The sequence below is a fragment of the Saccostrea cucullata genome, unplaced genomic scaffold, assembly GCF_032062105.1.
Source record: "Saccostrea cucullata isolate Sc308-1 unplaced genomic scaffold, CSIRO_AGI_Scuc_v1 ctg3319, whole genome shotgun sequence".
In the NCBI taxonomy this organism is placed as follows: domain Eukaryota; kingdom Metazoa; phylum Mollusca; class Bivalvia; order Ostreida; family Ostreidae; genus Saccostrea; species Saccostrea cuccullata.
Window position 1 is genome coordinate 2,322 of NW_026933472.1, and position 14,076 is coordinate 16,397.

The 14,076-nt window shown below is 33.0% G+C and overlaps 1 protein-coding gene across 1 annotated transcript in view; it reads right to left on the reverse strand.

Moving 5' to 3' along the window:
• Positions 1-775: 775 nt before the first annotated feature.
• The window catches only part of LOC134238440 (TPR and ankyrin repeat-containing protein 1-like), a 38,288-nt gene continuing 24,987 nt past the window's right edge, over positions 776-14,076 (reverse strand). The window contains exons 6-15 of the mRNA XM_062720569.1: positions 13,110-13,573; positions 12,763-13,012; positions 10,339-10,508; positions 9,886-10,090; positions 6,976-7,087; positions 6,670-6,885; positions 5,045-5,213; positions 2,661-2,811; positions 2,191-2,355; positions 776-1,178 (exon numbers count right to left, since the gene is read on the reverse strand). Coding sequence (XP_062576553.1) covers positions 915-1,178; positions 2,191-2,355; positions 2,661-2,811; positions 5,045-5,213; positions 6,670-6,885; positions 6,976-7,087; positions 9,886-10,090; positions 10,339-10,508; positions 12,763-13,012; positions 13,110-13,573 — 2,166 coding nt within the window. The 3' untranslated portion in view covers positions 776-914. The remainder of the gene's footprint in view (positions 1,179-2,190; positions 2,356-2,660; positions 2,812-5,044; positions 5,214-6,669; positions 6,886-6,975; positions 7,088-9,885; positions 10,091-10,338; positions 10,509-12,762; positions 13,013-13,109; positions 13,574-14,076) is intronic.

Here is a 14,076-nt window from a genome sequence, read left to right on the forward strand (position 1 = left end):
TGTTATCTGTGAGATTTATAAACACAAAGAGCTCCAAAATCAATGCAGCAAATTCAAAATAAGAGCGTAGCAAACATGAACCTCAAAAACATCAGATGTGGGGTCAGGTGCCATGGAGGAGTGAGCATCCCCTGCCGACCGGTCACACCCGCCGTGTGCTTCTAGTCATGCATGCTCGGGAAAACAACGAGAAACTTCGTTGTCAATTCAGTGTGTAAATAATAGACCAACAATTAGTATAAATAGCCAGTCATTTTTTAAATCTAAATTTGCTGACAAGGTCATTGTATCGACCAGTCAACACACGAATTTATGACATAAAAAATAATATATTCTGATGTTCTTGATTCATCAACTTGTTTGTCAATAATTCGTCTCGTATAACAAATAACAAATGAGATAGAAAAAAAAATCTCATCTGATTTAGATTGATATTTCAAGAGTTATCAAAATCCATGTAATGGTCCCCGGGTCCCCGAAAAGGGGCTTAAATATTTTAAATTCGCCCGTTGTCTTTCATACATTGATTCTCATCTGCAGGAAAATTATGACCTTTATTTTCTCACAGATACTTTATCACCCTTAGGACAAGGCACCACCTAGATTGTCAAGATTAATGCTCTATCGAGGTTATCAAACCTCAGTGTCCAACAAATATCTGCTTGCAGGAAAAATTAATTTACAGAAGGTGTGAGGGATAAATGTACGTTTTTACAAAAAAGTCTTTACAGATTCTAGCAACATTTTCCTTAAGGTGATCATGCCGAATAATAGGAATATGAAGATCGAGTGTATCATCGACCTCTTTAAAATGTATCCCCAGAAACCAGTTTTTTTCCTCTAACCAATAAAAATAATGACCACACTAAAACTAAAATATGCGAGTTGATAGTCTTTGTGGTATGTTTAATTTACTAATCTTTTTTCACAAAAAATTCAAGCATACCAGATAATTTTATGATGGAAATTACCTGTTCAGTGCGATCTCGCAATGCTAAAAATTCTACTTTTTCATCTAAATCAGGAAGCTGCTGAAGGAAGGACATCATTTTGTCTATTTTGCCATGCTTGTGATAAAAGTCTGCCGCTTTGTAGCTCAACTGGATTTCTGTTTGATATTCAGTTGGAGGGTTTTCTAGAAGACGCTTTGGAAGTTGTTCATTTCTTTCATCATATTCCTGAAAAACGATAATAAATTAGAAAGTAAAATCATTTAAACTAGAAGGACAGATCAGTTTTCTAATTAAGTAGAGATGCCGTATAACTAAAACTCCTGGCGAGGATTAAATTTTTGGCATCATTATCGAGGGTGTGAAGATTGAATATCTATAACATTTAATTGCGTGTTTTTGTGTGTTGTATTATTTCGAATTCGCTTTTATTAATTTCGTTTAAATCATTTACCATCTTATTAAAGAATAGTCCTAACTTTTGACCTTCGCTTAAATTTTCACTTCCACTTTCCGGTATCATATTTGAGGGGAAAAGGCCTTAATTTTATAATTTTTAATGTTCTTTTTTATGATTGATCCTTTCAGTGAAATACATTGATTCCACTCCAAAATTCACTCCAACAATAAAAATTAGGAGCAGAGAAAACACGTAACTCTAAAATATCAGAGGTGGGACCAAGTGCCCTAGAGGAGTGAGCATAACATGCCGACAGATCAAACCCAACGTGTACTTCTTGTCATAAACAGAATAAAATAAAACCGTAAACGTGGTAATTTTAGCGAGCTGCAAATTTTGCAATTTGACCATAAAATTGGTATATTGGGTATTTTTAGCGAGATAGAATTTTAGCGATTTCAAATTGCTCACAAAATAAGCCATTGCAAATGAAAAACAATTGATTTTTGCGATACAGGCACCGTCACTAATAATGCTAATATTAAATCATCGCTAAAATCTGCTATACGGTACATGTTTAAGTATCCCTAGATTCAAAACTATCACAATAAACCCAGAATTTAAAATACGGAAAAATCTATGTAACATAACTAAAAAATTATTATATGAATTGAAAAGATATGCTTTACATGAGTCACAATGCATTGTTAGCAGGGACATTTTTTTCCGGATTTCAATGTCAAAACGATTAAACTTGTAAAGAATGTATTTTTCATAAAAGTTTATTTGGCTTACAGGTGACACTTGTTTGGAGAGAACAAAAAAGAATATTGCATGTACCTTCTTTACAATTCGAAACCTTTTTAGGCAATGAATTGCAAATTCAAAGAGTTCAGCGTCACAGAGTAGACTAATTGCCTGCTTATATTTTCCTGCTAGCTCGAGACACCTGCTTCCCTCCACAGGTAAGTGCATCTTCTTGTATATTTCTGCCGCCTTCTCAAACTGCAAAGAAATACACAGTGTGTCATTAAGTATAATGAATTATGGCTATTTCTCAAAAGATAAACAATCAATTGTGTCAATGACTATATTTACCCTTTTTAAACTGTCCTTGTAAAATGTTATTGAACATTCATATAAAACTCACAATATCTAGTTTAACAAAATTGTACATGTGGTATCTAATTTTGGGAAATATAAAAGAAAATAAATGACTATCAATAACAGGTACTTTTATTTAGTCGACTAGCATGCAATTTCAACATGGAAAAAATATTGGAAAAACAATAAAATGTAAATAGATGTACCTGATTTGTCTTTTCATAGAGTTTTGCAGCTGAGGAAAATTCTTTCGCAAACTCCAAACACCTTCCCGCCATAGATGGGACTTCACATTCGAGGAAGTCATGTGCCGCAGATAGAAAAGTCTCTTTTATTTGTGCTGAATTTCCTTGCATGCTTAAATGAAAAAAAAAATAAAGAATTTTGTAACAAAACTAAAATAATAAATTTGACATTAAATCACCAGTCCTCTTAATCAAAATTTCTTTTACATCTTCCCAAATTAAGGTAGAAATGAACAAAAAACACTCTGTGCACCTTATCATAATTAACAAAGCAATCGAACGTATCTCCATTTCAAGAATTTCCGTTTAGACATTTGATTATATTTTTTTAAAGATCAGAGCAAATTTATTTGTTATTTAATAAAATTATTAATGCTCACTTTTCCGAATCATTATTTTATATAAAATAATAATTAGAGCCACGCCTTTTGAAAAAACGAGTGGGTTACTACACGTACTACGTAAGTTCAGTTAATGAGAGAATGGTTTTCATAAGAAAGAAGCACGTTTGTCTTCTAGGACCTTAAACGCGCCTCTATTCAACATGCATACTGACCATATATTATACACACTTGTATTACCTTAAAAAAACAGGACCTAGACGAAAGATTAAAAGCTTATAATAAAGGGTTGCAGGAAATGCGTTGCTTACGATTCTTGCACGCTTTTGCTTCAATTTTGATTTCAGACTGGAATCTCATATTACGATCTAGTTGTTTACGTAAAAGAGATCAATAAAGATTTAGATCAACTGATTGAAATATAAAATATCTACTTAGCTATTCATTTATAATCATTATAATTTATAAATTGTGATCTGCTTGTTGAATGGTTTAGTGCAAATTATTGTCTACAAACAAATCATGTTTACTGAAGTCCAAATTACGAAGTACTATAGAAAAATATCACAATTGACTTTTAATAATTAAGGATTTAATTTGATAATTCGTTACTTTTCATATGTAAACCAAAAATAAAAAATAAAATCTGAGAAATTTTGTCATTCTCGATATGCCTGTCTTCGACCCATTTTTATCTCGGCATTCCAGTCGATAGGGTACTTCGTAATTGGATGACCTTAGTTTTTTTTTAACCCCGTACGCGGATGATCTAAATCGATAAAAATATATGTTGCAGTTGATCCTTTGAAAAGCGCTCTGGACTTTCAAATAAAAGTTACAGTTATTCGGATGAAAATTTAAAAAGACTGAAACCTCTCGTAACAGCATACGTTGAAGCGATGAATTCAATGTGAAGGTATCTCTTTGCTAAATGGACTTTAGTTCCGAGATAATATTGTGACGTCTCTATATTGCGAATATCATATAAATTTCGTTGCTTTGATTACACCAATGCACAACATAGAAATATAGTGCTAAATGTCCTTTTTGGTGCCATATCCAGTAATCTGTATTTCATTAAATAAGACAAACTCTGTGCATTTTTGACTTTAACAACGTTTTCCCAGAAGGATACCAATTATATTCAAATTATAGCATTGCACCGTGCGCATGTGAAATGCATGTGCGTTTTGATCATATCATCTTGTCTACACTATCTACATATTTTAATATACAATGTATTAAAGCATTTTTTTCTATATCATATTGTAGGATATCCTAATGCATGACTATGTTTTAAATTTCAAAGCATTTCGTCAAGGAACAAAGGAGATATAGCCATTTAAAGTTTCAGCCAATCAGATTGCAGCACGCGGGCATGCGCATGCTTTCATGAAAATTCTTATATATCATGCTCATATTAATGTAGGTCTATGTTCAAAATTTCAAAGGATAATAAGAAAAAGAATTTATTTTAGTTTCAGCCAATAAGTATGCATTCGTGAGTCACAATATTTTTTTTGACCATGTCATTTTTTACTACTAATGTATCCTTACCATTATAAGTTTCATTTTAAACATTTCCTCACAAAATAGAAAAGATACGGTTATATCCATTATATATTAATTTTAAGTTTTGCACTGCGCGCATCTTGCAAGCATGCGTGCGCAAAATTACCTTGTATTTTTTGGCAACCTTTGAAAAGGTTTCCTAAGTCGGATGTGTAGGATCGCACAAAATTTTCCAAGAAAAATAATAAGCGAATAATAATAATAAGAAAAGCAACTTTGTATTTGGGGAACATAATACAAATGTGTGTTGGATTTATTTTCGTCGTTAATTTATTACAAGAAATATAACGAAGATTTCATTCAATAATACATTTTATTTACTGCTTTAAGAATCTGTGAATATCTAGGTGAGCTTAATATTCCTCATATTAACCAGTAATTTAATGATAGAATTACAGTCCAGTATATTCTTTTTTATATTTAACCACCTACCGCGATGCAATTAATGCTTTTTGGTGACTTTTGGCAATTTTTTCCATCGTTGGATCACCTCCAAGGCGGAAGCACTTTGCAGCAACATCGTAGAGAGACTTTTTCATAAATTCGTCGCCACGATTTAGCCAGTCGCCTATGCTTGATTCCTCAGCAAACATCAGATCTCCTGTGAAAATTGTTAAAAAAAAATGGGTATCACAACATCAAAAGTGAGCATTTATTTATTGAAAATTAACATACTAAAACAAATATAGTTTTGATGTAGAAAAAAAAACATGATTGTTTTTTAATAACGCTGAAGCCATTGCAGAAAAACAAGTACATAACTAGCTAACTAGGATTATGTTTTTTTCTGCAACAGACGTGATATTAACTACCGTTCTAACAAAAAAAATATTGTTAATAAATATAAAATAATTAAGAGAAACAGAAATTAAAAATGTCAAATATTGCTTTATCGATTTGTATGTGATTGTATGCATATTTGGTGGAAGAGCCATTGTCTAAGAAACCTATGCAGGTATCATGTACCTGTGTGTCATTGAAGTTGTGTCTAAAAGCAGGGGTTAAATAGACTGATATATGTATAATGAAATATATTTAACAAATAAAGCAAGTCATATTCATTGAATGTAAATAAATAATGCTTAAAGTAGGACAAATTTTTTCCTCATATTCAATTTTTCTGAATTCGAAACTTTGATATTTTGTTCTAGGACACAAAATCTCTCTCAATATAATATGAAAGAAATTCAACCGCACATATTTTGCCCATATTTTCTGAAATAAGTCCTATCAGACCCATGTAAGAAGATTGTGAAATCAGACACTCGACTTGAGAATGAGCCTTATTTTAGAATTATTAATTGATCTATTGCAAGTTTGTGCTATAATTTGATAAAGATAACATTTTTGTTAATATTTAACTTAGTAACTCATATTGATACTGGACCATTTCAGAAAAATATTAGGTAAAACTAGAACACACATAGCGTCGAAATTGAAAATTCACAGGTAAATACCCTACACTTAAAGTTTTCTAAAGAAAAAATGTATGATTCCATTTTTGCAAAAAATTAACAGAATGATAAAAATGGGTCCAAAAATAAAATATGTAAAAATAAAGAAATTGAAGTGGTAGTTTCTGATATTTTGGCAATAAAAAGAATTTAAATGACAGAAAAAATAACAGATTCAGTAGATGACGTCACAATATTTGACGTTTGACCTCTTGATATGACCTTGACCTTTATGATACACAAGGAACAGAGACTCCTTATATGGGTGTCCAAATATCAGCCCTCTACCATTTATTGAACAGAAGGTACATAGCATTTTATATCAGACTGTTACATGCTTGTTTATCGCACGTAGATAGTATAAAGACATTCCAAAATGTAAACTCCCAAGTGATCAACATATACAATTCTCTGATTTTTTCACAAAATATGACGCGATCATGCCAAAATTTTTTTTATTTTTCTTACAGGGGGTCATTCATTGTTGTCAATGTAGTAATATTATTCTTTTTTTCTCCAGTATTTTTTGAGAAATTAGAAAAAAAAAAACAGAATCTGGGAGTGTTTTGTACTACCTTAAATGAAATATGGACGATATCTTACCACTACCCTCATTGTCTTTCACTGCTTGCACAAGCTTTCTAGCTTTAAAATATTCAAACATTGGTGCCCGTTTATTCTCGTTTTCATCAAAGATCCAAACATGAACCCTAGCTCTTGTAACTGCCGTGTATAAATGTTTAAGTTCAGAATTAAGAACTTTGTGCCGATTTGGATCAAAAGACAATGGTCTTGGACGCCCTTCCTCTTCAAGAACACCTAAAAAAGTCCATAAAAGCTTAGAAATCACAGACTTAAGTGTAGTAGTGTTATCTATTTAAGTAATACAACTTAAGAAAGAACACTCACTGTAATCTATTTCATAAAGACTATCATTTTCTTTTCCTGTCGTTGTTTTGTTAGTTTCTGAGATTCTTATATTTTCTAAGAAGTTGGTAACAATTCTCCATTCTTTTTCAGCCTATTATAACAAGAAATATATTCAATAGATTTTGCACACGTCGTTTTCAATAATACATTTTATAAGTAATACATTTGGTATTAATACTCTGTGAATATCGGTAGGTGTATATATCTTTATCTTTATGATTTTCTATACATTCTTAAAAATACTTAAGTAATTAAAAGGGAATATAAAACGTGTACATAATTTTCTGTAAAAATTGTGGAGTTCCAATGATTGAAGGGCATTCATATTTTTCATACAACATAAACAATAGGCCCATGGGCCACCTAGATCATCTAAACACTGCCTCTTCGTTTTGATTGGATAGGTTATTATTTTACTTTCTATTTAGTTATTGTAAACATTTTTGTTTATTAAAGCTACGAATTTAGTGCATGGACCCTATTTAAAATTTTGATTTTTATAGAGAATTGATATTAAGAATCATGTGGGAATGTATTTTAAGCAAAAACATTCTGGGGAGGTTGCATTCTGAGAGAAATGTCCGACAATGTCATCGACCAGTCGTCATACCTGTGCATAAAAGACTCTCGACTCCGAATTAAATGAAACAAATGAGAGTAAGAGCAGGGAATATAACCTTCATGTTTGAAACAAATTTAATTTAGTTTAAACAAAGGCGGATCCAGCACTCTAGGGCGTGTCGATCCCCTCTTGCCTTTTGTTTTTTTTTTCTTCATGCATATGACTTTCAAAAATCATTTTTCCTTAACTTGTATACTTTCTTTTACATGTATCAACATGCAATAATCATGTGCATAGTGGCAGGTCTGATAATGATTTCTAATTTTCCAGTTTGGACATTTTTTTCTGAAGTAAACCATATACGTACTGCCCGATTCCGTTCTTTTAAATTTTCTTGAACCCATGTTTGGATAAATATTTAAAGCGCTATATTATGCGATTTGAAATATACTTAATATTCCTATTATATATATCATTTAAGATATGGACAAGTCGGATTCAGATTTCCGTCATCGCTATAAATAAACCGTACTGCATCGTTCATACTTTGCGGATAAAGTACAGTTTCTGCTAATTTGCATAGGAAACGCCCTCAAAAAGTGTTCTGCATGGCAAATACTGTGCGGTTGACTTCAAAGTAAAACTCGCTGGGTCATGTCACAACATTAGGTAAACGATTCCTATTTGATTCTAAAAATAGGAAATTGGAACACGTGCATGCTTTTCTTCAAATTTTGCAGTCTCTTTACGATTCAATAATCGACCAAAAATCCAAATTTAGCCATCGCATCAGCATGGAAAATTTTTATTGTATCTTTTTTGGAACAAGAATAAGTGCAATTGCTTTTCACCTCACCTGAGTCGAGGCCCAAGTGAGATTTTCTGATCATAATTTTTCCCGTTGTTTTTCGTCTTCGCGGTTGTCGTCGTGACCATTTCCACGTCAAACACATTTGCCTCAGAGGACTTTTGCGTTAATGAAATTTAAATTTATGCTTGTTCATATGAAGCGCTACACCTTCTTCCAGGGGAGATAACTTGGAATTAGTGAAGATAGAGTGTATGTTTTTAAAATTCTTTTTTCAAAAACCAGTCGGCAGGAAAAGAGTGAGCCGCAATGGGTAATAAAATTTCTAAATAAAATATATATGTAGGAAATACTTCTAATTAAAACGTCGCCTCAAGAACAAAAAATGCATTCCTGGTAATATTGATATGAAAGCATCCTCAAGGTATTGTAGATTCGAATTTGTTTATAATCATTTCATTTGTTTAGATTGAAATTTGACTGAATCATGATACCCGGTTGGGTTAGGAACCACATTGGGGTACCAGTTTGAGATAAAAAAAATAAAGAAAAAAAATCAACTTCTCAAAACAAAAAAGCTGTTTTAAGTCAAATTGACTCTTGGGAGTAAGAAGGGACCCAAATGGAGGATCGAATTTTTACAAAGTAATATATAGGAAAGCTTTTTAAAAAAAATATCAGCAAAATTAAATATTCTATATTGATATGGAGGCATCCTCAATAACTATGATGTTTTAACCATCTCCTTCACACCCATATCCGTAACTGATATGTACTTTTTCCTAGCCAATGAGCTCAGGTTAGGGATTGGCCTATGGGCCTTTTATTTATCTTACATGTATAGTCATTATCAGTTCTTCTTGTAGAGCTGATGAGCCCCATGTTTATATTACATTGAGAATGCATATTTAATAAGATATAGTCTTCCATTTACAACAAGAGGCCCAGGGGCCTGAGCAATTGGCTCGGAAACAGCACATATCAGATCAGAACTGAAAGTTTACTGGGGGGGGGGGGGGGCTTGAATTTTAGCCCCCAAATGGGTCATGAATTCTTGAATCTACACTACCTGAGGATGATTCCACATGAGTTTTATCTTTCCTGGCCCAGTGGTTCTTGAGAAGAAGATTTTTTTTAAAATGCCATTAATTTTTCTCTAATTTATAATTATCTCCACTTTGAAAAGGGCCTGGCCCTTCATTTGAACAAACTTGAATTCCCTTTACCCAAGGATACTTTGAAGCAAGTTTGGTTGAAATTGGCCCAGTGGTTCTTGAGAAGAAGATGAAAATGTGAAAAGTTTACAACAAAGACAACGACGAGCACGACAGACAACGGACAAATTTTGATCAGAAAAGTCCACTTGAGCCTTTGGCTCAGGTGAGCTAAAATACATAAAAACTCTTGTCAATTTTGTTTTTTGAGAAAAAAAAAAATATTTAGGTTTATTTGTACCAAACACAAGAACAGATTCACTAAAGATATCTAATTGTAAAAAGATTTTTTTCTTCTGATATACCTGTGAGTCCTTGAAAAAATTATACAAAAGGATGTCATCAAATTCTAGACCCTTCGCTTCATATATCGTAAGAACAATGCCCTGCTGCAATTCATCAGGCAAATTATCTCTCGCTTCATCATTTACGACAAGAACTGCCTGATGAGCTCCGAATTCTATGCGAGATGTCGATTGTTTCTTCCCTTTTAAAATTACAGCTAAATCACTTCAAAGAAAAATACAATTACATTAAAACAATGACAACATATCTCGAATTAATTAAAATTTTATATTTCAGAATTTTTTTTCAGAAATTGTTAGCTGGGATAATAATATCATCATGTATATAAAGGATGTTATATCAAAACTATAAACATGTACATGTATGTAGAAATAAAGGTTGTTAAATATTGCTACAGACATATTTCTATCTTGTATTAAAAAGACTGGTTAATATTAAAAAAACATATGCACCTCACATCACACGATTCTAGTAGAATTGGAGCTGGTCCTTGAAATAATCCTTGGTCTTTCTGCAGAGGGTCAAAGGATTCTGGAAAGTATTTCACGAGAATATCAAGAATGCTGGATGCTAGCCATAGTATTCCGGTATGAGATCGATAGTTGTGTGTAAGTTGGTGGATCTATCAAAGAAATATTACTGAAGTCATATTAGTTTGGAATTATACTAATCGCATCTATCAATTTCAACCGTTCACGGTAGCTCAGTCGGTAGAGCGCTTACTCCGTGATCGGGAGATCGTGAGTTCGAATCTCGGCCGTGACTGATCCAAGTCGATAAACCAGAAGTCTCTGTCGAGACTGTAGCTCTACTGGTATGTACTTATCAAAAACCATTGCACTATTTTATGTATCTTTGTGTAGTCTACTTGTGTGCCAACTTATTTTGAAATCAAACTAGAACAGTAGAAGGAGTAGCGTTTTTAAGGAATTTCACAGAAAATTCTATTTTTAGTAACCATGGTAACACCGTTCATCGAAATCAGAAACCGATGCACTATTCTATGTATCTTAGGGTAGTCTACTTGTGTGCCAACTTATACTGAAATCAGACCAAAACTGTAGAAGGAGTAGCGTTTTTAAAGAATTTCACAGAAAATTCTATTTTTAGTAACCATGGCAACACCGTTCATCGAAATCAAAAACCGATGCACTATTCTATGTATCTTAGGGTAGTCTACTTGTGTGCCAAGTTATATTGAAATCAGACCAAAACTGTAGAAGAAGTAGCGTTTTTAAGGAATTTCACAGAAAATTCTATTTTTAGTAACCATGGCAACATCGTTCATCGAAATTAAAAACCGATGCAATATTCTATGTATCTTTGTGTAGTCTACTTGTGTGCCAACTTATTTTGAAATCAAACTAGAACAGTAGAAGGAGTAGCGTTTTTAAGGAATATCACAGAAAATTCAATTTATAGTAACCATGGCAACACCTTTCATCGAAATTAAAAACTGATGCACTATTCTATGTATCTTAGTGTAGCCTACTTGTGTGCCAAGTTATATTGAAATCAGACCAAAACTGTAGAAGGAGTAGCGTTTTAAAGGAATTTCACAGAAAATTCTATTTATAGTAACCATGGCAACACCGTTCATCGAAATCAAAAACCCATGCACTATTCTATGTATTTTAGTGTAGTCTACTAGTGTGCCAAGTTATATTGAAATCAGACCAAAACTGTGGAAGGAGTAGCGTTTTAAAGGAATTTCACAGAAAATTCTATTTTTAGTAACCATGGCAACACCGTTCATCGAAATCAAAAACCGATGCACTATTCTATGTATCTTAGTGTAGTCTACTTGTGTGCCAAAGTATATTGAAATCAGACAAAAACTGTGGAAGGAGTAGCGTTTTAAAGGAATTTCACAGAAAATTCTATTTATAGTAACCATGGCAACACCGTTCATCGAAATCAAAAACCCATGCACTATTCTATGTATCTTAGTAAAGTCTACTTGTGTGCCAAGTTATATTGAAATCAGACTAAAATTGTAGGAGGAGTAGCGTTTTGAAAAATTGTTTACAGACAGACGGACAGACAGACGGACAGACAGACAGACAGACAGACAGACAGACAGACGGACGGACGGACGCCGGACGCATTACTATCGCATAAGCTCTTCTGGTCTCTGACCAGTAGAGCTAAAAATTGGTAGCAACTGTTCCTTCACCATGCGCTCAGCACTTTGAAGTGAAAGTTGCGGGTCCTTCGGATGAGACCTTAAAAACCGAGGCCCCGTGTCTGCGGCAGGCGTTGGCACGATAAAGATCCCTCACTGCTCAATGGCCCTACGTGCAGAGTAAGGTCAGAATTTGAAGTTATTCACCGGCATACGGTGCCATCTTCATATATGAGTGAAAAATTCTCGGGAGGGACGTTAAACAATATACAATCAATCAATCTATCTGTCAATTTCATAAGCTTTTTTTATCTAGTAAGTAAAACTTTTTATTATTTAATGCAATACAATGCTTATCCTACAATTCTGAATATTCTGTTCTAAACACATTTACTGGGTATTTATTCTAATATGATGATGTTAACGGTCGAATCTGTAGAAAATCCTTTCTCGTGTCGCTTGCGTATTGCAATGGTAAGAGCATTTGCTTTAGAATCGAAAAGTAAAAAAAAGAATTCCATACTTCGCGGGTTAGGTTTCCCTTGCTTGACACGGAAACGAGTGAGACCGTATACACAGAGAGCATGCGTCTCGAACGGTATTGGCAGAAAAATACCCCCACTGCTCAATGACCTTGAGTGCCGAGTTCAGATATAGATTTGCAGTTCCTCATCGAGAGGTGGTGGAGTCTCCATAAAATATTCTAGGGTTACGTTAAACAATAAAATTGATAGATTTAATGGCAGTCTACCTTTTCTGGAATTTGGATGTCTGTAAATGGCTCTTGAGATTTCTTTGCATGATAGAAAAGAGAACGGAGGTCTTTGAAACGGAAAGAGATTCCTCTCATTATACTTTGAGCTGTGTCACCTGTCAAAAACATATCATTTGGGTTTTGACAAATATTCAATAGCAAATAAAGTTCAGCTTGAGTAAAATCTTGTGTCTCATCCACGTATATTTCTTGAATCTTCCACTCATCTTTTCTGAAATGTCCCATCCTTAAAAAAGAGAGAATGTTATTGCAAAATACATAATATGAAAATGTATGCAAATTCATCAAAGACAAAAAAGGTAATAATTAATAAATGAGAAAACCTGTTGAAAATATTTCGGACAACATCCGTTTCATCAAATAAACAGTGCTGTTTCAAGTAATGTTTATATTTTAAGAATATTTCGTAAATAGTCTCTCGTTCCCCTGTAAAATTAGGGGCCTTTTTCCTTCCATGTTCAATGTATTCTTCTTTGCTGAGATAGCCCAATTTAGTGAACAAAGCCTCGTAAGATCCTTTAATGAATGATATAATTTCTGTCCAAATAAGAGATGGATGGTAATGTTCATTGCATTTGTTTATTCTTGGCCAAACTACATTGGAAAATATGCTATAGTTTACTTCTTTTCTAATGTCAGGCTTCTTTTCATATTCAACTGCATCATTATTTGTGTTTGGATGTCCATCTTCGTCGGATGAATCATCACTCTCACTTTCAGAATTATCTTCAAATTGGTGAAGAAAACTGAGTGAATCGTCCTCATTTGTCCATCCAGGCACGTCCACCTTTAATTGAAAACATGGAAACTGTATTTAAGACTTCAACATCTTACTAAAACAAAAAGCACTAAATTTTCTGTCCAAAACAACTTTAACTTTTTTCCTAGAAAACAATGATAATTGTTCCCAAACAGTAACTTTTTTACATGGACAATAAATACGATTGATGGTCAATTCATTAATGGTAATTTATGCTTCATTTACACCCAAATTATTTCAGGTCAAATAAAAATTTCAATGAAAATAAATCTACATTTGTTTAAAGAATATCATTTGCAAACATTTAAATCTCAAGCAGGCACATTATTATTTTTTTTTTGGGGGGTGGGGGGTGGGGTGTTTTTTTTTTTATAGCTTTCAGTCAGATGTTTTTTATAAAATGAATTAACCAAATAATTTTGTAATAATTTTTTTTTCAGTTTTTCCGAAATATGCTGAATCATTTTTATTTTTTTAAATTGCAATTTGAGACGTCTATTTCTATCGTTCTATCGATCTGTTTAGAGATC